The 26527-nt window shown below is 41.9% G+C and overlaps 1 protein-coding gene across 4 annotated transcripts in view; it reads left to right on the forward strand.

Annotated features, from left to right (window-relative positions):
* The first annotated feature begins 14540 nt into the window (after window positions 1–14540).
* Window positions 14541–26527, forward strand: part of LOC123772619 (uncharacterized) — a 56451-nt gene continuing 44464 nt past the window's right edge. Inside the window, exons 1-2 of one of the 4 annotated variants that reach the window (XM_069303605.1) lie at window positions 14541–14640; window positions 19982–20111. In XM_069303605.1, coding sequence (XP_069159706.1) covers window positions 20106–20111 — 6 coding nt within the window. In that variant the 5' untranslated portion in view covers window positions 14541–14640; window positions 19982–20105. Of the gene's footprint in view, window positions 14669–15091; window positions 15167–15559; window positions 15595–19981; window positions 20112–26527 lie in introns of those variants that run through there. The other 3 variants (XM_069303604.1, XM_069303607.1, XM_069303606.1) reach the window with 3 other exon arrangements.

The following is a 26527-nucleotide window of genomic DNA, read 5'->3' on the forward strand; positions in this document are numbered from 1 at the left end:
GATTTGAGTAGGGGTACCGAGTGATGTCTGGGGCTAGAGTTGGATATTGTCCTAATAGCAGCTTTGTGTTGAGTAATTAGAGGACGTAAATGATTTTGGGGAGTAGAACCCCAAGCACAAATACCATAGTTGGGATATGGATAGACGAGGGAGTAATAGAGAGTCACCAGGGCAGGGCGGGGTACATAATATCTGATCTTAGAAAGAATGCCAACAGTTTTTGAAACTTTTTTTGATATATTTAGAATGTGGCCCTGGAAATTCAGTTTGTGGTCAATGAGAATGCCAAGGAATTTGCCATCTAATTTGTTACAAATTTGGGTATTGTTTATTTTGAGATTCATTTGATTAGAGGATTTATTGCCAAACAGAATATAGAAAGTTTTGTCAATGTTAAGGGTGAGTTTGTTGGCAGTTAGCCAAAGATGGACTTTATTTAGCTCAGTATTTACTGTGGCATTTAGAGCAAGGGGGTCAGGACTGGAGTAAATGAAGGTTGTGTCGTCAGCAAATAGAATTGGTTTTAGGTGTTGGGAGGCATTTGGAAGGTCATTAATGTAGATGAGAAAGAGGAGAGGGCCAAGTATGCTGCCCTGAGGAACACCAATGTTGATGGGTAGGGTGGGAGAAATTGAATTATTCACAGAAACATACTAGAGCCTGTCGGTAAGGTAGGATTTGAGGTATTGCAGGGAGTGTCCTCTGACTCCATAATGATGTAGTTTAAGAAGAAGGTTTTGGTGGTTGACAGTGTCAAAAGCTTTACGCAGGTCCACAAATAACCCAACAGGGAACTCATTTTTATCAAGAGCTGTATGAATCGAGTTAAGCATACTAATAAGTGCATCGTTAGTGCTTTTTTGGGTCTGAAGCCATATTGGCAAGGGCTAAGTATATTGTGTTTGGCTAGATAAGAGTAAAGCTGCTTATAGATTAGTTTTTCAAAAATTTTTGGCAACAACGTCAGATGGGACGTTGTTGCTCTGCCACTTTGAGTGCCTCACGCGGCCAGCTGGCACTCGCCCTTCGGGGGGGGGGGCGGGTCCGGCCGCTGGCCTGCGGTGGGGGTGCAGCGCCGGTCCCCAAGTGTCCCGCTGTCCGCAGCTAATACTTTGCCCAGTCTAGGTGCTAGTAAGCCTTACTTGTAGTCACACCCCCCTTCTCCTTATTCATTAGGTCTTTTACGGCCTCTTGGCCGGGTACATTACGTATTATGTGGTCTCTCACTTATTAGTTATTCTTTGTGTCCTGCCTGTTATATCCTAGTGTTATATATTTTTTTTTTTTTTTTTTTTTTTTTTTTTTTTGAGATATATACAAGAGTTGTTACATTCTTGTACAGACACTAGTACGCGTAGCGTTTCGGGCAAGTCCTTAATCCTATGGTCCCTGGAATACGATCCCCTGCCGCGAAGAATCGTTTTTTCATCCAAGTACACATTTTACTGTTGCGTTAAACAGAGGCTACAGTTAAGGAATTGCGCCCAGTAAATCCTCCCCGGCCAGGATACGAACCCATGACATAGCGCTCGCGGAACGCCAGGCGAGTGTCTTCAGATTCAGATTCAGATGTTTATTCAGGTAAGGTATATACATACAAGTGATGTTACATTAATGGATTGATATATAGATAGAGCTAGTACATACAATGCCTAAAGCCACTATTACGCAATGCGTTTCGGGCAAGAAAAACATTAATATCTAGAACTTAATACTAATTGAGCATAAAGAATAAAAGGTGTTGAGAACAAATACAAATAAAGATAAAAAAAAAGGGGAACATGACTGAAAAAGCAGCACAAATACAATAGGTTGACAAACAGTGTTGATTAAAAAAAAAAAGAAAATAACAGATATGGGTTGACAATAGAGGAGTGAGGTAGATTACAGGGAATTTATTAGGTAGTGTTTAGTTTTTATCTTAAACTGGTTGAGAGAGGTACAGTCTTTAACATGGTTGGGAAGGTCATTCCACATTCTGGGCCCCTTGATTTGCAGAGCATTTCTAGTTTGATTAAGACGTACTCTAGGAATATCAAAACTGTATTTATTTCTGGTGTGGTGCTCATGGGTTCTGTTACAACCTTCTATGAAGCTTTTAAGATCAGGATTGGCATTATAGTTTAGCGTTTTATATATGTATAATACACATGAGAGAATGTGCAGTGACTTAATATCTAACATATTAAGAGATTTGAGTAGGGGTATCGAGTGATGTCTGGGGCTAGAGTTGGATATTGTTCTAATAGCGGCTTTGTGTTGGGTAATTAGAGGACGTAAGTGATTTTGGGTAGTAGAACCCCAAGCACAAATACCATAGTTGAGATAAGGATAGATAAGGGAGTAATAGAGAGTCACCAGGGCAGGGCGTGGTACATAATATCTGATCTTAGAAAGAATGCCCACAGTTTTTGCAACTTTTTTTGATATATTTAGAATGTGTCCCTGGAAATTCAGCTTGTGGTCAATGAGAATGCCAAGGAATTTGCCATCTAATTTGTTACAAATTTGGGTATTGTTTATTTTGAGATTTATAAGACTAGAGGATTTATTGCCAAACAGAATATAGAAGGTTTTGTCAATGTTAAGGGTGAGTTTGTTGGCAGTTAGCCAAAGATGGACTTTATTTAGCTCAGTATTTACTGTGGCATTTAGAGCAAGAGGGTCAGGACTGGAGTAAATGAAGGTTGTGTCGTCAGCAAATAGAATTGGTTTGAGGTGTTGGGAGGCATTTGGAAGGTCATTAATGTAGATGAGAAAGAGGAGAGGGCCAAGTATGCTGCCCTGAGGAACACCAATGTTGATGGGTAGGGTGGGAGAAATTGTATTATTCACAGAAACATATTGGAGCCTGTCAGTAAGGTAGGACTCGAGGTATTGTAGGGAGTGTCCTCTGACTCCATAATGATGTAATTTTAGAAGAAGGTTATGGTGGTTGACAGTATCAAAAGCTTTACGCAGGTCCACAAATAACCCAACAGGGAACTCCTTTTTATCAAGAGCTGTATGAATCGAGTTAAGCATACTAATAAGTGCATCGTTAGTGCTTTTTTTGGGTCTGAAGCCATATTGGCAAGGGCTAAGTATATTGAGTTTGGCTAGATATGAGTAAAGCTGCTTGTATATAAGTTTTTCAAAAATTTTTGACAAGTTTGGCAGGATTGATATAGGTCTGTAGTTGTTAACATCTGTGGGGTCACCACATTTGTGGACAGGCGTTACTCTCGCTTTTTTTAGAATATCTGGAAAGGTTTGGAGTTCAAGTGACTTGTTGAAGAGCAAAGCAATAGCAGGGGCTAAAGATCTAGAGGCTTTTTTGTAAATTAAAGTTGGTATCTCCTCAAGGGCACCAGACTTGGTTTTAAGGGAAAGGATTATCTCATTGACGTCAGTGGAGTTAATAGGCTTTAGGTACAGAGACTGTGGATAGTTACCTGTAAGATAGTCCTTAATGTCAGTACTGGAAGATGGAATATCATTTGCAAGGGATGAACCAATGGAAGAGAAGAACCTATTGAACTCAATAGCAGAATCAGAGGCTGAAAGCTGACCATCGTTATTAGACAGGAGAGTCGGTTTGTTATTTAAAGATTTCTTTGATCCCAATATTTGTGAAATTGTGCTCCAAGTTTGTTTAATGTTGCTCTTTATTTGAGTAAATTTATCTTCGTAGTATTTAGTTTTGGCTCGTCTAATTATCTTAGATAGCAATAATGAGTAATTCTTTGAGAATTCTTTGGAGACAATTCCTAACCTATACTTCTTCTCAAGGTCGTGTTTTTTGTTAATGGATTTCAGTATTCCCTTTGTAAGCCAAGGATTGTTAAGCCTTTTGCTTGTGACTTGTTTTGTAAGCCTAGGACAGTGGGTGTTATAAAGGCTAAGAGTTGTTTGTAGAAAAGATTGCACTGCTAGGTTGATGTCCCCTATGTTACCTAACTCGGACTCCCAGTTGACATTATCAGCAGCAGTTTTAAAATTGTTTATAGCAGTTTCATTGTGCAGCCTAAAGCTTAACTCCCTTGTTTCTAGAGGTGGTTTGCTAATGTTAGTTAAGAGAAATGTGGGGTAGTGGTCTGTAGTGCTATCGGTGATTATACCTGAAGTAAGGGGAGAGGTTATGTTGGTCCAGATGTGATCTAGAGTCGTGGCAGTGCTATCAGTGATTCTAGTAGGCCTAGTGATTAAGGGTATGAGGAGGCAGGAATTCATACAGTTGAGGAAGCTAACAGCAGTAGGGTGTTCTGGCTCGCAGAGGTCAATATTAAAGTCCCCTGCGATAATTAGGTGGTTTTTGTTCAGTCTGTTATCAAGTATTAGATTTCTAAGGTTTGAGTTGAATACAGACACATCAGTGTTGGGAATTCTATAGACTGCACCCACAGACAGGACAGACTCGGCACCCTTGACTCTGAAGCTGGCGAAGATATACTCCCCATTGCAGTCTCTAGTTCTAATTTCTTTTAAGCATGTTAGTTCATGGTGGTAGTAAAGAGCAGTGCCACCACCTCTCTGAAGTTGACGACAGTTGTGAATTGCTGAGTAGTTAGGCATGTTAAAGAGTTGAGTAGTATCCTCTTTCAACCATGTTTCAGTAAGTATAATAAAAGAGAATTTGTTGCCAATAGTTTCAATCAAGGCACTAACATCATCGAAGTGTTTCCCTAGGGATCTAACATTCAAATTGATTACAGAGATATTGTGATTATGAGTTAATACATTGTTTACATCATGTGCTGCAAAATATCTGCAATTTAGATCATTAAAGTGATTATTGTCATAGATAGTCTTAGTCTATACCACTTAGATAGTCTTACCACTACACCACGGAGACTGCAAACACAATTACTACACATTTGCACTCGGCCTTAATTCTAGTACCAGTTAACCTTTAGGTTTCTGCAGAATTAGTTTCCATGTCACTATAGGCTAAGGTCTCATACTTACTACGGGTGTACCTTTTAAGTTAAATCTAGTCCTCGGACTTGGAATTGTTACTGTTAATTCTTACTTTATATATTTACTTTATATATTTTAATATAAACTTTATATATTTACTTACTTTATATATTTGAAACTTTATATATTTACATGTTCTGCAGAATTTAATCTTCAATAAATTTAAAGCCCCATACTGCCAGTATCTTTCTCCCCCTGATCAGAAAACAAGATAAATAAACACCATACAGCAGATTGACAGCACATATTACATTCTTGTACAGCCACTAGTACGCGTAGCGTTTCGGGCAAGTCCTTAATCCTATGGTCCCTGGAATACGATTCCCTGCCGCGAAGAATCGTTTTTGCCATCAAGAATGCCAAGGAATTTGCCATCTAATTTGTTACAAATTTGGGTATTGTTTATTTTGAGATTTATTTGATTAGAGGATTTATTGCCAAACAGAATATAGAAAGTTTTGTCAATGTTAAGGGTGAGTTTGTTGGCAGTTAGCCACAGATGGACTTTATTAAGCTCAGTATTTACTGTGGCATTTAGAGCAAGGGGATCAGGACTGGAGTAAATGAAGGTTGTGTCATCAGCAAATAGAATTGGTTTGAGGTGTTGGGAGGCATTTGGAAGGTCATTAATGTAGATGAGAAAGAGGAGAGGGCCAAGTCACCAGAAATAAATACAGTTTTGATATTCCTAGAGTACGACTTAACCAAACTAGAAATGCTCTGCAAATCAAGGGGCCCAGAATGTGGAATGACCTTCCCAACCATGTTAAAGACTGTACCTCTCTCAACCAGTTTAAGACAAAAACTAAACACTACCTAATAAATTCCCTGTAATCTACCTCACTCCTCTATTGTCAACCCATGTCTGTTATTTTCTTTTTTTTAATCAACACTGTTTGTCAACCTATTGTATTTGTGCTGCTTTTTCAGTCATGTTCCCCCCCTTTTTTTTATCTTTATTTGTATTTGTTCTCAACACTTTTTATTCTTTATGCTCAATTAGTATTAAGTTCTAGATATTAATGTTTTTCTTGCCCGAAACGCATTGCGTAATAGTGGCTTTAGGCATTGTATGTACTAGCTCTATCTATATATCAATCCATTAATGTAACATCACTTGTATGTATATACCTTACCTGAATAAACATCTATCTATCTATCTAAGTATGCTGCCCTGGGGAACACCAATGTTGATGGGTAGCGTGGGAGAAATTGTATTATTCACAGAAACACATTGGAGCCTGTCAGTAAGGTAGGATTTGAGGTATTGTAGGGAGTGTCCTCTGACACCATAATGATGTAATTTAAGAAGAAGGTTTTGGTGGTTGACAGTATCGAAAGCTTTACGGAGGTCCACAAATAACCCAACAGGGAACTCATTTTGATCAAGAGCTGTATGAATCGAGTTAAGCATACTAATAAGTGCATCGTTAGTGCTTTTTTTGGGCCTGAAGCCATATTGGCAAGGGCTAAGTATATTGAGTTTGGCTAGATATGAGTAAAGCTGCTTATAGATTAGTTTTTCAAACATTTTTGACAAGTTTGGCAGGATTGATATAGGTCTGTAGTTGTTAACATCTGTGGGGTCACCACATTTGTGGACAGGGGTTACTCTCGCTTTTTTTAGAATACCTGGAAAGGTTTGGAGTTCAAGTGACTTGTTGAAGAGCAAAGCAATAGCAGGGGCTAAAGATCTGGAGGCTTTTTTGTAGATTAAAGTTGGTATCTCCTCAAGGGCACCAGACTTGGTTTTAAGGGAAAGGATTATCTCATTGACGTCAGTGGAATTAATAGGCTTTAGGTACAGAGACTGTGGATAGTTACCTGTAAGATAGTCCTTAATGTCAGTACTGGAAGATGGAATATCATTAGCAAGGGATGAACCAATGGAAGAGAAGAACCTATTGAACTCAATAGCAGAATCAGAGGCTGAAAGCTGACCATCGTTATTAGACAGGAGTGTTGGTTTGTTATTTATAGACTTCTTTGATCCCAATATTTGTGAAATTGTTCTCCAAGTTTGTTTAATGTTGCTCTTTATTTGGGTAAATTTATCTTCGTAGTATTTAGTTTTGGCTCGTCTAATTATCTTAGATAGCAATAATGAGTAATTCTTTGAGAATTCTTTGGAGACAATTCCTAACCTATACTTCTTCTCAAGGTCATGTTTTTTATTAATAGATTTAAGTATTCCCTTTGTAAGCCAGGGATTGTTAAGCCTTTTGGTTGTGACTTGTTTTGTAAGCATAGGACAGTGGGTATTATAAAGGCTAAGAGTTTTTTGAAGAAAAGATTGAACTGCTAGGTTGATGTCCTCTATGTTACCTAACTCGGACTCCCAGTTGACATTATCAGTAGCAGTTATAAAATTGTCTATAGCAGCTTCATTGTGTAGTCTAAAACGTATCTCTCTTGACTCAAGAGGTGGTTTGCTAATGTTAGTTAAGAGAAATGTGGGGTAATGATCTGTAGTGCTATCGGTGATTATACCTGAAGTAAGCGGAGAGGTTATGTTTGTCCAGATGTGATCTAGAGTCGTGGCAGTGCTATCAGTGATTCTAGTAGGTCTAGTGATTATAAGGGTATGAGGAAGCAGGAATTCATACAGTTGAGGAAGCTAACAGCAGTAGGGTGTTCTGGCTCGCAGAGGTCAATATTAAAGTCCCCTGCAATAATTAGGTGATTTTTGTTCAGTCTGTTATCAAGTATTAGATTTCTAAGGTTTGAGTTGAATTCGGACACATCAGTGTTAGGAATTCTATAAACTGCACCCACAGACAGGACAGACTCGGCACCCTTGACTCTGAAGCTGGCGAAGATATACTCCCCATAGCAGTCTCTAGTTCTAATTTCTTTTAAGCATGTTAGTTCTTGGTGGTAGTAAAGAGCAGTGCCACCACCTCTCTGAAGTTGACGACAGTTGTGAATTGCTGAGTAGTTAGGCATGTTAAAGAGTTGAGTAGAATCCTCTTTCAACCATGTTTCAGTAAGTATAATAAAAGAGAATTTGTTGCCAATAGTTTCAATCAAGGCACTAACATCATCGAAGTGTTTACCTAGGGATCTAACGTTCAAATTGATTACAGAGATATTGTGATTATGAGTTAATACATTGTTTACATCATGTGCTGCAAAATATCTGCAATTTAGATCATTAAAGTGATTATTGTCATAGATAGTGGATAAGAGATTAAGTTCTGGGTCTATACTTGACTGCATTAAAAAAAGCTGATTGCAGGAAAAACAAGAAAAGAAAGGCAAATTACAAGGTAGAAATAAGCTATAAAATAGGGGAAAAAAAAAAAAAAATGTACACAATACTGTACAAAACAAACACAAAAGGGGCTTACAGGGGTACAATGGAGTAAGGGAGTATGGCTAGGCTAGGCAACCTAGGTAATAAATGAGATTAAAGAAAAAACATATAAACATGGACTATACAAAACACAAGATATAGATATACAAAACAAAAATATAAAACAAGACTAAGCAATACAAAAACAAATTGAGCAAAAATGAAAAATGAGGTAGATTGCTTACAAGTGCTCTCAGGTACACTGTAAGTAACAATAGATAGATAATATATATCAATATAGATAAGAATGTCACGATACAATAAGATGAGCAGTTACAGGAACAGATGAAAGCAAATCTGCTGTAAAATAGAAAGTAATTATAGCAAAACACAACAATATAATAATATAACAATACAATAAGAACTTACAAAGTATTGAGTCTGCTAAATTAGAGAATAATTATGACAAAACACAACAATAAATGCAAGCAAACAAAAGAATTGAAACAATTAGAGGTAGAATTAAGGTCACTAGATAGCCATGGAGGATACACAAGTTTGGTGGAGAGAACAAAAAATCAGTAGAGACTGACAAGATGAATATATAAAAACATTTGACAAATGATAATTGTAAAGTAAAATAATCTTAAAGATAAAATTTTTTATTAAGCTTAGTTTTAACTTATAATTAGTATGAATTTAATTAAAAGAACAAAAATGAGATCAATAATTGATTTCAATAAATGATATAGATCAATACAAATAAATTTAAAATATAATTGGAATAGGGTAAGATTAGATTTAAGAGTAAAATTTTACAATGAAACTGAGGTAGATGCTTGCATAAGTGCATGGAGACTTGATGGATTATTTAGGAAATTATATGAATGAGAGAACATTAGGTAAAAGGTAAGGCAGAGACAGCACCTTAGACAAAGTTAGATTAAGTTAGGTTGATGGAGTTTACGTAAGAGGTAATTGTGATTAACAGTATCAAAGGCCTTTCTTTTCGTCTTACATGGAGTTAATTAGGTAGTAATTAGTTTTCATCTTAAACTAACGTCAGTGAGTTCACCACATTTGTGGACAGGGGTTATCTTGAGAGGTTATCTTGAGATGATTTCGGGGCTTTAGTGTCCCCTCGGCCCGGTCCTCGACCAGGCCTCCACCCCCAGGAAGCAGCCCGTGACAGCTGACTAACACCCAGGTACCTATTTTACTGCTAGGTAACAGGGGCATAGGGTGAAAGAAACTCTGCCCATTGTTTCTCGCCGGCGCTTGGGATCGAACCCAGGACCACAGGATCACAAGTCCAGCATGCTGTCCGCTCGGCCGACCGGCTCCCTTGGCTCGACCGGCAAGGGGTTGCTCTCGCTTTTTTTTTAGAATATCTGGAAAGGTTTGGAGTTCAAGTGACTTGTTGTAAAGCAATGCAATAGCAGGAGCTAAAAATCTGGAGGCTTTTTTTATAAATTAAAGTTGGTATCTCCGCGAGGGCACTAGACTTGGTTGTAAGGAAAAGGATTATCTCATTAATATTAGTGGAATTAGTAGGCGTTAGGTACAGTGACTGTGGATAGTTACCTACAGTGTAGTCCAGAACATTAATACTTGTTATGGGAGGCAGGTACGTGGCTGTAGTGAGAGCTGGGCCAATAGTAAAACCACAGGAGCTCTTTAATAGGGGAAATAGGTTGGCCCCGGCCGCCAGGGAAAGAATATTCCCAGCAATGAATACTTGAGTGGCTAGAATAACGTCTGCCATCTAAGGTAGTCACCTACTCCACTCTAAACAGGATGAAAAGATACTCCTAGCTTTATCCTTATTTAATAAACCATCTAATAACCCCCCATATACATAAATACAATAAATCACTTTAACACTCTATCTAACGTTAAATACCTTGGTCCACATAAGCAGGATGCAAGGTTTACAATTGCAACTATACAAATACAATACAAATACAATAGAGGTCCCATGTCTGGGAAAATTGTGTCCCGAGCAGTGGGTTCCCATATGGTACTCTAGGAGGGTGCTTCTCTCTCAGTGAGTCGGCGGTAGCAGGATTTCTAGGGGCGATTGTGTCTTCGCTGGTAAGTAACCTAATTGCTCCTACTGTGTTGCCCTCTTCCATTTTTTTGGTCACTTGTGTTCCTAGTTTAAAATTGTCATTGGAACTCTTGGGTCTGCCACGGTGGTTTTTGCGTTGAGGAGAGATGGGGATCAAGTTGTCAGCTCTGGGAAAATTATTTATTGTCTTAGTGACTGATGAGGCTAGTGACTTGCCTCCTCTTGCAGGTACACCTAAGCAAATATTGCCAAACAGGAGCAAATTATGCCATGCTTTGATGGTGACCGCGGCATTAAGATTTGCAGACCGTTCATTCACTTCCCTTAGAAAGTCTGTATATTTCCCTGCTGCAAATGGGAGCGCTGTTTTAGGAATATGAGGGAAGAGTTCTAGTGGTGGATGCTTTGATGGCCCCCAAGGAGGTCATCTGATGACATGAAGTTCCCTGGGATGTGTGGGGGTGCCGGGGGACCTGTGGACTTTCTCTCTCTCTCTCTCTCTCTCTCTCTCTCTCTCTCTCTCTCTCTCTCTCTCTCTCTCTCTCTCTCTCTCTCTCTCTCTCTCTCTCTCTCTCTCTCTCTCTCTCTCTCTCTCTCTCTCTCTCTCTCTCTCTCTCTCTCTCTCTCTCTCTCTCTCTCTCTCTCTCTCTCTCTCTCTCTCTCTCTCTCTCTCTCTCTCTCTCTCTCTCTCTCTCTCTCTCTCTCTCTCTCTCTCTCTCTCTCTCTCTCTCGTTCTCTCTCTCGTTCTCTCTCTCGTTCTCTCTCTCGTTCTCTCTCTCGTTCTCTCTCTCGTTCTCTCTCTCGTTCTCTCTCTCTCTCTCTCTCTCTCTCTCTCTCTCTCTCTCTCTCTCTCTCTCTCTCTCTCTCTCTCTCTCTCTCTCTCTCTCTCTCTCTCTCTCTCTCTCTCTCTCTCTCTCTCTCTCTCTCTCTCTCTCTCTCTCTCTCTCTCTCTCTCTCTCTCTCTCTCTCTCTCTCTCTCTCTCTCTCTCTCTCTCTCTCTCTCTCTCTCTCTCTCCCTCCCTCCCTCCCTCCCTCCCTCCCTCCCTCCCTCCCTCCCTCCCTCCCTCTCTCTCTCTCTCTCTCTCTCTCTCTCTCTCTCTCTCTCTCTCTCTCTCTCTCCCTCCCTCTCTCCCTCCCTCCCTCTCTCTCTCTCTCTCTCTCTCTCTCTCTCTCTCTCTCTCTCTCTCTCTCTCTCTCTCTCTCTCTCTCTCTCTCTCTCTCTCTCTCTCTCTCTCTCTCTCTCCCTCTCTCTCTCCCTCTCTCTCTCCCTCTCTCTCTCTCACTCTCTCTCTCACTCTCTCTCTCTCTCTCCCTCTCTCTCTCCCTCTCTCTCTCTCTCTCTCTCTCTCTCTCTCTCTCTCTCTCTCTCTCTCTCTCCCTCTCTCTCTCCCTCTCTCTCTCCCTCTCTCTCTCTCTCTCTCTCTCTCTCTCTCTCTCTCTCTCTCTCCCTCTCTCTCTCTCTCTCTCTCTCTCTCTCTCTCTCTCTCTCTCTCCCTCTCTCTCTCCCTCTCTCTCTCTCTCTCCCTCTCTCTCTCCCTCTCTCTCTCTCTCTCACTCTCTCTCTCACTCTCTCTCTCTCTCTCCCTCTCTCTCTCCCTCTCTCTCTCTCTCTCTCTCTCTCTCTCTCTCTCTCTCTCTCTCTCTCTCTCTCTCTCTCTCTCTCTCTCTCTCTCTCTCTCTCTCTGATTCAGATTCAGATTCAGATGTTTATTCAGGTAAGGTATATACATACAAGTGATGTTACATTAATGGATTGATATATAGATAGAGCTAGTACATACAATGCCTAAAGCCACTATTACGCAATGCGTTTCGGGCAAGAAAACATTAATATCTAGAACTTAATACTAATTGAGCATAAAGAATAAAAGATGTTGAGAACAAATACAAATAAAGATAAAAAAAAAGGGGGAAACATGACTGAAAAAGCAGCACAAATACAATAGGTTGACAAACAGTGTTGATTAAAAAAAAAAAAAAGAAAATAACAGACATGGGTTGACAATAGAGGAGTGAGGTAGATTACAGGGAATTTATTAGGTAGTGTTTAGTTTTTATCTTAAACTGGTTGAGAGAGGTACAGTCTTTAACATGGTTGGGAAGGTCATTCCACATTCTGGGCCCCTTGATTTGCAGAGCATTTCTAGTTTGATTAAGACGTACTCTAGGAATATCAAAACTGTATTTATTTCTGGTGTGGTGCTCATGGGTTCTGTTACAACCTACTATGAAGCTTTTAAGATCAGGATTGGCATTATAGTTTAGCGTTTTATATATGTATAATACACATGAGAGAATGTGCAGTGACTTAATATCTAACATATTAAGAGATTTGAGTAGGGGTACCGAGTGATGTCTGGAGCCAGAGTTGGATATTGTTCTAATAGCGGCTTTGTGTTGGGTAATTAGAGGACGTAAGTGATTTTGGGTAGTAGAACCCCAAGCACAAATACCATAGTTGAGATAAGGATAGATAAGGGAGTAATAGAGAGTCACCAGGGCAGGGCGTGGTACATAATATCTGATCTTAGAAAGAATGCCCACCGTTTTTGAAACTTTTTTAGATATATTTAGAATGTGTCCCTGGAAATTCAGCTTGTGGTCAATGAGAATGCCAAGGAATTTGCCATCTAATTTGTTACAAATTTGGGTATTGTTTATTTTGAGATTTATAAGACTAGAGGATTTATTGCCAAACAGAATATAGAAGGTTTTGTCAATGTTAAGGGTGAGTTTGTTGGCAGTTAGCCAAAGATGGACTTTATTTAGCTCAGTATTTACTGTGGCATTTAGAGCAAGAGGGTCAGGACTGGAGTAAATGAAGGTTGTGTCGTCAGCAAATAGAATTGGTTTGAGGTGTTGGGAGGCATTTGGAAGGTCATTAATGTAGATGAGAAAGAGGAGAGGGCCAAGTATGCTGCCCTGAGGAACACCAATGTTGATGGGTAGGGTGGGAGAAATTGTATTATTCACAGAAACATATTGGAGCCTGTCAGTAAGGTAGGACTCGAGGTATTGTAGGGAGTGTCCTCTGACTCCATAATGATGTAATTTAAGAAGAAGGTTATGGTGGTTGACAGTATCAAAAGCTTTACGCAGGTCCACAAATAACCCAACAGGGAACTCCTTTTTATCAAGAGCTGTATGAATCGAGTTAAGCATACTAATAAGTGCATCGTTAGTGCTTTTTTTGGGTCTGAAGCCATATTGGCAAGGGCTAAGTATATTGAGTTTGGCTAGATATGAGTAAAGCTGCTTGTATATAAGTTTTTCAAAAATTTTTGACAAGTTTGGCAGGATTGATATAGGTCTGTAGTTGTTAACATCTGTGGGGTCACCACATTTGTGGACAGGCGTTACTCTCGCTTTTTTAGAATATCTGGAAAGGTTTGGAGTTCAAGTGACTTGTTGAAGAGCAAAGCAATAGCAGGGGCTAAAGATTTGGAGGCTTTTTTGTAAATTAAAGTTGGTATCTCCTCAAGGGCACCAGACTTGGTTTTAAGGGAAAGGATTATCTCATTGACGTCAGTGGAGTTAATAGGCTTTAGGTACAGAGACTGAGGATAGTTACCTGTAAGATAGTCCTTAATGTCAGTACTGGAAGATGGAATATCATTTGCAAGGGATGAACCAATGGAAGAGAAGAACCTATTAAACTCAATAGCAGAATCAGAGGCTGAAAGCTGACCATCGTTATTAGACAGGAGAGTCGGTTTGTTATTTAAAGATTTCTTTGATCCCAATATTTGTGAAATTGTGCTCCAAGTTTGTTTAATGTTGCTCTTTATTTGAGTAAATTTATTTTTCTCTCTCTCTCTCTCTCTCTCTCTCTCTCTCTCTCTCTCTCTCTCTCTCTCTCTCTCTCTCTCTCTCTCTCTCTCTCTCTCTCCCTCTCTCTCTCCCTCTCTCTCTCCCTCTCTCTCTCTCTCTCACTCTCTCTCTCACTCTCTCTCTCACTCTCTCTCACTCTCTCTCTCTCTCTCTCTCTCTCTCTCTCTCTCTCTCTCTCTCTCTCTCTCTCTCTCTCTCTCTCTCTCTCTCTCTCTCTCTCTCTCTCTCTCTCTCTCGCTCTCGCTCTCGCTCTCGCTCTCTCCATATAAATATTAATATAAATATAAATAAATGCATTTTTTTATATTTATATAAAATAAATATATTTATATATATTATTTATTTTATATATATAAAATAATATCTATAGAGGTGGCGGGAAGACGCGGGTGCTAACCGTTGTGTGTACGAGGCGTCCGCCGGGCACATCAGCTGACGTCAACAACAACAACACCGTCGACCACACCGGCCGCGGCAGTGTTGTGTGAGTCTTGTAGCAGTGTTGTGTGGGGGTGAGTCCTGTAGCAGTGTTGTGTGTCCTGCAGCAGTGTTGTGTGTCCTGCAGCAGTGTTGTGTGGGGGTGAGTCCTGCAGCAGTGTTGTGTGGGGGTGAGTCCTGCAGCAGTGTTGTGTGGGGGTGAGTCCTGTAGCAGTGTTGTGTGAGTCTTGTAGCAGTGTTGTGTGAGTCTTGTAGCAGTGTTGTGTGAGTCCTGTAGCAGTGTTGTGTGGGGGTGAGTCCTGCAGCAGTGTTGTGTGGGGGTGAGTCCTGTAGCAGTGTTGTGTGTCCTGCAGCAGTGTTGTGTGGGGGTGAGTCCTGCAGCAGTGTTGTGTGGGGGTGAGTCCTGCAGCAGTGTTGTGTGGGGGTGAGTCCTGTAGCAGTGTTGTGTGAGTCTTGTAGCAGTGTTGTGTGAGTCCTGTAGCAGTGTTGTGTGGGGGTGAGTCCTGCAGCAGTGTTGTGTGGGGGTGAGTCCTGTAGCAGTGTTGTGTGTCCTGCAGCAGTGTTGTGTGGGGGTGAGTCCTGCAGCAGTGTTGTGTGGGGGTGAGTCCTGCAGCAGTGTTGTGTGGGGGTGAGTCCTGCAGCAGTGTTGTGTGGGGGTGAGTCCTGCAGCAGTGTTGTGTGGGGGTGAGTCCTGCAGCAGTGTTGTGTGAGTCTTGTAGCAGTGTTGTGTGAGTCCTGTAGCAGTGTTGTGTGGGGGTGAGTCCTGCAGCAGTGTTGTGTGGGGGTGAGTCCTGCAGCAGTGTTGTGTGGGGGTGAGTCCTGCAGCAGTGTTGTGTGAGTCTTGTAGCAGTGTTGTGTGAGTCCTGTAGCAGTGTTGTGTGAGTCCTGTTGCAGTGTTGTGTGAGTCCTGCAGCAGTGTTGTGTGAGTCTTGTAGCAGTGTTGTGTGGGGGTGAGTCCTGCAGCAGTGTTGTGTGAGTCTTGTAGCAGTGTTGTGTGGGGGTGAGTCCTGTAGCAGTGTTGTGTGAGTCCTGTAGCAGTGTTGTGTGAGTCCTGTAGCAGTGTTGTGTGAGTCCTGTAGCAGTGTTGTGTGAGTCCTGCAACAGTGTTGTGTGAGTCCTGTAGCAGTGTTGTGTGAGTCCTGTAGCAGTGTTGTGTGAGTCCTGTAGCAGTGTTGTGTGAGTCCTGTAGCAGTGTTGTGTGAGTCCTGTAGCAGTGTTGTGTGAGTCCTGTAGCAGTGTTGTGTGAGTCCTGTAGCAGTGTTGTGTGAGTCCTGTAGCAGTGTTGTGTGAGTCCTGTAGCAGTGTTGTGTGAGTCCTGTAGCAGTGTTGTGTGAGTCCTGTAGCAGTGTTGTGTGAGTCCTGTAGCAGTGTTGTGTGAGTCCTGTAGCAGTGTTGTGTGAGTCCTGTAGCAGTGTTGTGTGAGTCCTGCAACAGTGTTGTGTGAGTCTTGTAGCAGTGTTGTGTGAGTCCTGTAGCAGTGTTGTGTGAGTCCTGCAACAGTGTTGTGTGAGTCCTGCAGCAGTGTTGTGTGAGTCCTGCAGCAGTGTTGTGTGAGTCCTGCAGCAGTGTCGTTTGAGGCGAGTCCTGCGGCAGTGTCGTGGGGGGCGAGTCCTGCTGGAGTGTCGTGTGAGGCGAGTCCTGCGACAGTGTCGTGTGAGGCAAGTTCTTACGAGTACTTGCCTAGTTGTACCTGTGGAGGTTCAGCTTTGGCTCTAAGGTCCTGCATCTCAATCATCAATCTATAATTGGATAATTACTAAACACTTTCGCCCGCCCGGCTAAGGTTTAAAAAAAAACGGTATGTGCACGTGGCGTTTTTGTCGCTTAAGCGTCAAAACAAAAATGTGTATACTCTTTTTACTCTCCTGACCTTAGTTCTCGAGCTACGTATTTCATTTTGGTACCAACGTGTTCGCAATAAAATTCTCTAGAAGAACATCAGTAAAAAAAGGTCATGAAAGGTATAGGGATACCAGCACCAAATAAAAACCTACGTAGATGACTCGCCGTGAGCGCACAACAGCAACAAAATGTTTTTACTCTTGGGATTGTTATCACCTCCACACTTGTCCTACAGCATTAATTTTGGTATTAATGGACTCGCAATGAAATTCCCAACACGGTGATATGAATATAAACATAGAATTATGGTCGCGGCCCACCCGCAAGAGTGTGGGAAGTGGCGGAACTGTTACCCGGTATCGGTGACGCGACGACACATGTGCGATACGGCGCTTTGAAAGTTTATACTGTACTTACAGTGGAACCTCTATTAACGAGTTTAATCCGTTCTGGCACCGAGCTCGTTACCTGGAAAACTCGTCTTAAGAAACAATTTTCCCCATTTAAAATAAAGGAAATAAATTTAATCCATTCCACTCCCAAAAACATCCATACTTGTATGACTTTTTTTATGTAAATATAACTGCACATGTAAATATAAATGTTTTGTTGTAGTGTTTTAATATTTACTTTACCTTATGAAGAGTCGTTGCTGGCTTGAGGGAGACGATGGGGAGGTGGGAAGGAGGAGAGGGGTAATGGTGTGGAAGGAGAATCCACCTCTGAGTCAGGCGGACTCTCTCTTCTTGGGAATTTCACTCACTTTCAATTTCATTTCAAATGTCACACAAGGATGCGTTAGACCAGCACCAAATAAAAAACTACAGTACTTCGATTACACTCGTTGTGTCAACAATATAATAGTCTTACCACGAAGATACAATACAATGCCGTTTTCTCAAATAGGCAATGTGGTTATTAAAGAAAACGGAAATTTCATGGCAAACATGTATACAATCCCCAAGTTGATCGGATAAGAATTGGATTTTATAGAAATATTTGCTCAAATGACGCTTGAGCGCGGTGTTTGGGTGCATTCAAGAGAAAAAAAGTGTGTCACGTTCAAGCGACATATACCTGCGAAAGTGATAACACTTTCATAAAGTGTTATCACAAAGTGATAAATTAATTAAACATTTTCACACACCGGGTTGTCACTGCTTTATCAGGGCAGCTTTTCCAAGAATGCGTTCACCTATTCAAACATTCCAAACACTTCCCTGATCTCAGTGGAAGAGGCAGCATCCTCCCTTATCTCCTCATTCCCTTACTAATGGTGTAAATTGTTGATGAGGACCTGTCATACTCCCTTGTGAGATCAATCACACAGACACCACACTCATGCAAGTGCCGCAACCGACTCAAAGGCCAAGGAACTGAGCCCGGGGAGAGGCCGACGCCCAACAGCACGTACGGCGAGTGGGGAGGAAAAACCCCACTCCGCGTAACCACAAGCCCCGCCTAGAGGGGGATAAAAAACCCCACGGGGTCCAACGGGGCCAAGGCCCCCCAAGTCAGCCCCTTCCCAGCCCCGGGAACCTACACGACAGGCCCCGGGGCCGAGCCATTCCCCCAAAGCCCCGGCCGTACCAGAAAACTGGGGCAGCCGTGAAAACACTAATGAAGGGAGCCCACTGGCAGACTCGTACAACACGGCTGGAGGAACAGGCTCAAATGCCCCCGTCACTACCCCGGAAGGGGAATTCCCCGAGACTGCCCGAGTCTCAACACCATCAAAAACCCCGCCCCGAACCTACAGACGGTAAGGAACCGGATGCAGGCAAGAAGGGTGATCCAGGGGAAAGACAAGGGGGCGTGGATGGAACCGAAGCAACCAACACCCCCAAGTCCCAAAACGAACTACAACGGGGCAGCCCCGGGGCTCCCGGGGAGGAAACCATGAGAACGTTGCCACCACCAAGGCTCAAGTGCAACGCCCCTGCTGCCTGCACCCGCTTTGTTAGCACAACTGGGTAACCGAGCCACAACGAGCAACCAAACTCGCAGGACTCTGGGTCGAAGGTGTCACCGACCCCACAGGCAGCAGACGGAGGCAAAACAGAGAGTCACCCAGAGACAAAGGGTGAGAGCAACCCTCAAACTCACTGGAAGTGAGGGGGGGGACTCTGGGGTCACATCCATCGGACCCACGCGCCCCCAGGGGTTTCCCAGGGTCCCGAGCGTTTACTAGAGGACTCGCGCTCAGGTAATCCCAGGCAGGGTACTGCTAACCGGCACCCAAAGCTACCAAACAACTTTCTAAGAGCTGAACCCCCGGGACGTGTACACTCACGAGGACCTAGCAGGGGTACCACCAGAAAATACTCAGAACACAAGGGACACAAGGGGCAAGAACGAAGGCAGACCCCCCCCCCACCAGGTAGATAAACTAAAAGAAAAAGAAAACCCCGCAAGAGGACAGCGTACCCAAGCGGAACAGAGCCGGCCGCTATGATTGGTAAAGACAAGCTGCACAGTACCCCGCGCCCCACCAGTGCAAACACTGCCCCTTACTCTAAGGCGAACAAGGGAGACAGAACACCCGAGCACACAAAGAGCGGCCGAAAACCAAGCAGTAAACGGCCAAGCAGGGACAGGACCCAAGGAACTTGTGGAAGGTGGCCCCAAGCCCCAGGGGCAGTACTTACAGGGCACCTAGGGAAGGGAACCCTAGGCGCATGCAGCCCGAGTATTGAAGAATCACTCCCGGCTCACACACCACCTAGAAAACAGACACCACACTCTAGGTACAGTGCTGAAACAACCACTGGAGCCGGAGCACATAACCATTGCCTATAGCATCAGCCTCAGAACTGATGGGTGGATAGCCGGCGTGGGAGGTCTGGGGCTTCCCCCTTCCCCCTCCCGGGGAGGGGGGAGCTGCGCAGACAGCGGCGCGGTGATGTATGACGTCATACTAGTTTCCTTGTTTTCTGTTGAAGAGTTCTATCCACTAGTTCGGCTTTAGGTAGCAATTTTCACCAGAATAGGGGTTTGTTTCGGAATGCTTACCTTCCTGGATGCTTGACCCGGTCGATGGCAGACATAGAATGCTTCCAACCACACGGGGGTTTCTATAGGCCATTGCTCCCCTTGCCTCTCTGAGGGGGCCAGGTTCTGGCTCGTGGTCCCCGGTAGGCCCTAGAACTCCATACACATGACTGATGCCAAAGTCTGACATTAGCATATCAGCCGGTAAAGCTCCGGGGAGCCTCCGGGTCTCACCCAGAAAATGGCGTTTCATTACATTCAACGCTGGTTTTTTAAATATGCGTCTAAAATCAATTTCTGAAAATATTTTTAAGAAAGTTTCATGAAGCTGAAGCCAATAAGTTCGAGATTTGTTTAACATTTTTAAGTAATTTTTACATAATTCAAATATTTTTTAGAATTATACCCCCCTTCAATGTCACACATCATATGACGTTTTGCACAGTTTACGGGATATTATGCTGTATACTGGTGTTGCAAACTGATCTATATTATCATACACCTTTTTCTTATTATTATTTGCTTAGTTTAATTCCAATTCTTGTTTTTGACAGTCAAAAGCCCAGTCGTTCCAGTGCTCCACCACGAACTGTAGTGACGACTACAAGTGCATTGAAAGGTACACTCTTGTCCGACTGGTCAGCTACAAAGTGCAGTGATAATCACTACTGTCTGTTGATGATGGTGAGTATGATTGTGTGTTTTGTTTAAGTGTTTCCCTGCCTCCCAACTATTGTAGTTACCTAAGTGTAGTTACAGGATGAGAGCTACGCTCATGGTGTCGTCTTTCCAGCACTCTTTGTCATATAATACTTTGATATTACTGAAGGTTTTGGCCTCCACCACCTTCTCACCTAACTTGTGCCACTCTGTTTACTAAATTGAATTTTCTTATTTCTCCAGCCGCTTTGTTTTGTTAGTTTAAATCTATGACCTTTTGTTCTTGAAGTTCCAGGTCTCAGGAATTCTTCCCTATCAATTTTATCAATTCCTGTTGCTATCTTGTATATAGTGATCATATCACCTCTTTTTCTTCCATCTTCTAGTTTTTTGCATATTCAACAACTGAACTGCACAACGCGCCTGCAGGCGCTCAATGGGGGGAGGGGGGGGGGAGATGCGAAATGCGCCTCCAGGATCTTATAGGTATAGCGTACATGTATTATTCAAAACTCCCGCAGCTGCATGGGGGGTTCACATCAGCTTCCTCAGGGCTCTTGTAAACAGATGCCATTTTTTTTTAAATTGTGGGCAACATTCCTGGGTGTGAGAGCCTCAGTACTGAGTGAGCAACCAAGGCTGACTCACGCAGCATAAGCTCACAGCACTGCTGTTCAGCTTGTGACCACAGCATCGCCTAACAATCTATATAAATAAAAATGGAAATGTTCGTTTGTTCAAAATCGCTAATCTCCGTAAGTTTATTTATTTATTTATTTATTTATGCATATACAAGAATGTACATAAGGAATGTGGGGATACAAATATGGTAATTACAGTCTTGTAAAGCCACTAGCTTTAGCCAGTTTAGCCAGTTCTTCACCGATTGCTTTGAAATTTTTACACAACGTTCTATTCGCATCCGAGCAGGTTTTTATATACATACTATATAGATGTCATGTCTTTGACAGTAAAAAAAAACATACTTTTTCTGAAAAACTGTGTTTTTCATGCAAGGGAAATCTTCAAAAACCTCTTTACCGATTGTTTTGAAAATTTGACACAACGTTGCATTCAAATAGGCACATCATTTTATATATCTACTATATACATGCCTCACCTGTGACAGGAAAAAATATGCTTTTTTTGAAAAGCAGTGCCATCTGTTGGACGTAAGAGCAACACACGCTGTAATCTCTGAAAGTTCTTCACCAATTGCTTTGAAATTTTGACACAATGTTGCATTCGAATAGGCGCGTCTTCTTATATAATTACTATATAGATGCCACACCTGTGACAGGTAAAAACATGCGTTTTTGAAAAACGGCGCCATCTGTTGCACATAATAGCAACATGCACGCTATACTAAATATGTCACGAATTCTATTTCAATGTTTCCATTGATAAATTTTATTTTCATAGATTTCGATTTGTTTTATTTTTTATTGAATTATTTTGTGTGACATTGTGTTGGAATTGAGCTGTGTTGTATACTATACTGTGCATTTTGTAATTATAAGTTTAGATGCCACATCTGTGATAGGTAAAACTATGCTTTTCTTGATAAACAGCGCCATCTGTTGCTTGTAAGTGCAACACAAATGCTATACTAAATATGTTACAATTCCATTTCAATGTTTCTGATTGCACTGATAAATTTAATTTTCATAGATTTTGATTTATTTTCATTTTGATTTAATTATTTTGTGTGAATTGCGTTGAAATTGAACTGTGTTGTTTACCATACCGTTCATTTCGTGAGCATAGTTTATTTTTTATTTTTTTATATTTTCTTTTAATTTTTTAACTGTTTTTCTTATATTTCAGTGATGGGAACATCAGATCACTTGATGTTCCCAATTTTCTGATGGGAACATCAGACCATTTGGGAAGGCATCGGACGAAGGAGTGGGGAATGGTGGGGTTGACGAGGGGACGGAAGTGAGAGATGGTCGGGAGGACGAGGGGACAAGGGAGGGGGTAATGGTGGGGAAGGACGAGGGGACGGGAGTTTGGGATGGTCGGGACGAGGGTATGGGGGAATGGAGAATGGTGGGGAGGACAAAGGGACAGGGCAGTGGGACAAGGTGGGGAGGACGAGGGGACGGTGGAGTAGAGAATGGTTGGGAGGCCGAGGAACGGGTGAGGGAGGAATGGTGGGGAGGACTGGGGGACAGGGAAGGTTGCTGTGGCTCAGCAACACACATGTGTTGCTGAGCCACAGCAACGCGTGGCCGGGTACTGCTAGTGTTTAAATATATATATGTAACTGGTATTATTTAGCCATGATAGTATTACAGAAAAGTCTGAGTGTGATAATGATTGTGTACAATGTTCAAATATCAGTGAATCAATGCTGTTCACAATGTTCACAGCGCTAGCCACAGCACCACAGCAATATTTCGTGCATCTTGGAATTTTCAAACGACTTCTTATGTTCCTTTACAAAATAAACTTGTAGTCAATTATTCATTTACAGGATTTAGTAACCAGGATTGTGATAATAGCATGATTGTGGTGATTAGTGCTGTGCGGAGTATTGTGGGAGGAGGAATTTTGGTGAGGGAGGTAGGGAATCGAGGTAGCGTCACTGTATGTGGCAGCCACTCTTGTTTTGCATATCATACTAGCTTAGTGGTTCACTGTGGTGAACACATATGTACATGGGTATATACAATGTGTGTATATAGTGTAATAACAGCAACATGAGTGTGTCGGGAGGAGCAATTTTGGTGAGGGAGGTGGCGTCGTACTCGTAGCCTCGTAGTCTGCTGTGTGGCTTGTCATGCAGTGTATGGTGGTCACTGTGCTGTTTGGACACAATACCAGCTTAGCTGTATAGTTATGGAAAATAAAATATGTAGATACTTATACATAACGTGTGTAAATAGTGTACTAAAACCACAGGATGGCGGGAGGAGGAATGTTGGCGAGTAAGGTTTGGAGGAGTGAGGGAGGGCTGGCTGGGTGTGGCAGCTCACACTTGCGGAGTTCTGAGTGTGTTGATGGTGAATGTATATAGTGTGTGATAGTGTATAGTGTATAAATATGTTGTAAATATACACAAATGAACATGAAACATTGGGTATATATATATGAGCAATATATGTGGACACATTTGTGATGCATATAACACAGTGTCTTGGGACAGTTCAGATGTTCTACAACCATAATATTGTGTACGTGTTCATTATACGTAGGATTGGCAAGAACAAACAAAACAAATGTATATGGAAATGTGCGCATAAAATGAACAAAAAAATATTTGTGGCAACTCGCTCATGTTGAAGCTGGCGCGCGACTGCCTCCGGGAGTCTACGTCACGGGCGACCACCAAATCCTGACGTTACACGCTATTTTCCAGACCCCATTGCGGCCAAAGTAAGTACAATTTCAATTTTTTTTACATATCTGTGATCAGGGAAGGGTATTTAACATTAAAAAAAAAAAAAAAAATTTTTGCCAAGAATTTATTTTCTGCACACGGGGGTGCCATATTTGGAGCCTGAGCAGCACAGTGGTTAATGCCTCTAACCTCTCCTTGTAGCTTTTGTCCTTCAGTTCTGGGAACCACTTAGTGACATGTCTTTGCACCTTTTCCAGTTTGTTGATGTGCTTCTTAAGATATGGGCACCATACAACTGCTTCATATTCCAGCTTTGGCCTAACAAAAGTCGTGAACAATTTCTTTAGTATTTCGCCATCCATGTATTTAAAAGTAATTCTGAAGTTAGAAAGTGTAGCATAGGCCCCTCGCACAATGTTCTTAACCACTGGGCTGCTTGGCTTCCAAATACGGCACCCCCTTCCCCCCTGTGCGCAGGAAATAAATTCTTTGGAAAAAATTATTTTCTTATTTGAAAGTGTCAAAAACCCTTCCCTGAGTATGGATATGTTAACAAAAAGTTGAAATTGTACGTACTTTGGCCGCAATGGGGTCCGGAAAATGGCGTGTGATGTCACGATTTGGTGGTCGCCCGTGATGAGATGAATGAGAACACAAATGAGAAAGACAAAAGTAACAAGGAGAAAGATAAGGGCAATACCAAGAATGAATACAGAAACGAGAAAGTTGGAACAAAAAACACAGAGGTAGCCAAGTCGTGGACGGGTACAAACAAGAAGAAACCAATCACAGATGAAAATATTTGCAGGTATTATGCAAAAGGACAGTGCAGATACGGGCCCAGAGGCACAGAATGCACATTCATGTACCCACGGAAATGCCGAAACTGGTTAGGGAAAGGCAGATGTCGTTTTGATACAGAGTGTAGATATTTTCACCCTAAGCTATGCAAACTCTCAGTTAATGAGAGGAAATGCTATGATCTTCATTGCCCTGATTTCCACGTCAGAGGCACATAGTGCTATATAAGAGAGGAAGTCCAATATAATAGCCCTGAAATTTTTTTAGAGGCAGACAGAAACAGAGGGAGAAACAGACAGGCAGAAACGTGGCAGGAGTACGGATGGAGAGGGGGAAATGCCCAAGACTGGACTACGGTTCGTCATCAAGCCCACACATACTACACCCCCCAACTACACAGAGACTACCACACTCCCCAGTATCACTTCCAAAACTGGACAAACCATTGCCACAACAACACACACTGGGTCAGGGTAGAGAGGAGGGAGAACTACCAAAACCTTCCAGAAGTGACACACAATATGGACAATCATTCATATTTGCAAACATTCAAGGTTTAAAGCCAAAGTCAAGAAATAAAGTTAAGTTCATAAATGGCCTCCTATTAGTCAAACTCAATATTTGGGGCATTCACGGAAACTCATACAAAAGATTACATGGATGGTGAAATCTGGATTCCAAATTATAATTTATATAGATGTGATAAAAAAAACTAAGTCAAATAAAGGAGTAGGTCTGTATATTAAAGAGGATCTGGTATGCGCAGAACTACTAAACTCAAATAATGAGGTGGTAGAGGTACTTGGAATTAAGGTAGAGAAACTAAACCTAATTATTATTGTAATATATAAACCGCCAGATACAATAGTTGAGGAATTCACAGAGCAGATGCACAAATTAGAGAACATACTTGATAACCTAGCAAACCCAGCTCCAGATATTATCTTTCTTGGAGATTTCAATTTACCGAGTCTAAGATGGAGAATGGCAAGCACAAATATCATAGCAGGGAATGACCCAGGAAATAACCAACCACAGGTCAGAGAACTTTTGAGATTCTGTGACAAATTCTCACTCAATCAACAGATTACAGAACCAACTAGGAACGAAAACACACTAGACTTGTTATTCACAAACAATGATGAACTAATCAGAGACATTACAATCTCAGATACTACGTACTCAGACCATAAGCTCATTGAAGTGCGAACTAGCATAAATAACGGTAGTAGGTCTTAGAGACCCAACAAGTGTGAAGGAGTATTCAATCAATTCAATTTCAACAATAAGAGGATCGACTGGGGAAAAAATAAATGTAGACCTTGCAATCAGTCAATGGGAGACGGTCTTAAGCGACAAAACTCCCACACAGGGAATAGCTCAACTGACAGCTGAAGCTTACAAGGTCTGCTTGAAGTACGTGCCTGTGAGGAGGGGCAGGAAGAGGACCACTCTAGAAAGAGAACGCAGACGACTGTACAGAAGGAAAAAAATAACGGAAATGCTTCGGCAGACACAACTATCACAAGCATGGAAAATAAACCTAAGCAGGGAGATTGAAGAAATAGAACAAACGTTGAAGCGATCATATGAGTCTGAGGAAATGGAATTGGAATAGAAAGCTATACAAGAGATAAAGAAAAATCCAAAATATTTTTTCGCATACGCAAAATTAAAATAAAAAACCTCGACCAGTATTGGACTGTTAATTACAAATGAAGGTACGTACACAGAGGACAACAAAGAGATTAGTGAAATTCTAAGAAGCCAGTATAAGGCTATGTTTAGCACATCAATAAACAACATGAAAGTTGATGACCCAGACAGCTTCTTTATGAATGACATTCAAGCGGATATTATAACGGATATTACCACAAACTCAGAAGACATTGACAGAGAAATTGACAATATGCCTATGCACTCAGCTACTGGGGCCTGACTCATGGAATTCAATATTCATAAAGAAATGTAAAGTACCAGTAGCGCGAGCACTCAGCGTAGTATGGAGAAAGAGCCTAGATACAGGGGAGATACCAGCAGCACTTAAATCTGCAGATATAGCTCCTTTGCACAAGGGGGGGAGTAAAGCCTTGGCAAAAAATTATAGACCAGTTGCACTAACATCACACATAATAAAAGTGTTTTAAAGAGTGATTAGGAATCAAATTTCTAGTTTTATGGAAAACAATGAGTTGCACAACCCAGGACAACATGGATTTAGAGCGGGAAGATCCTATCTGTCACAGTTACTCAACCACTATGACAAAATTACAGAAGCTCTAGAAGAACAGCA

The sequence above is a fragment of the Procambarus clarkii genome, chromosome 50, assembly GCF_040958095.1.
Source record: "Procambarus clarkii isolate CNS0578487 chromosome 50, FALCON_Pclarkii_2.0, whole genome shotgun sequence".
NCBI lineage: Eukaryota > Metazoa > Arthropoda > Malacostraca > Decapoda > Cambaridae > Procambarus > Procambarus clarkii.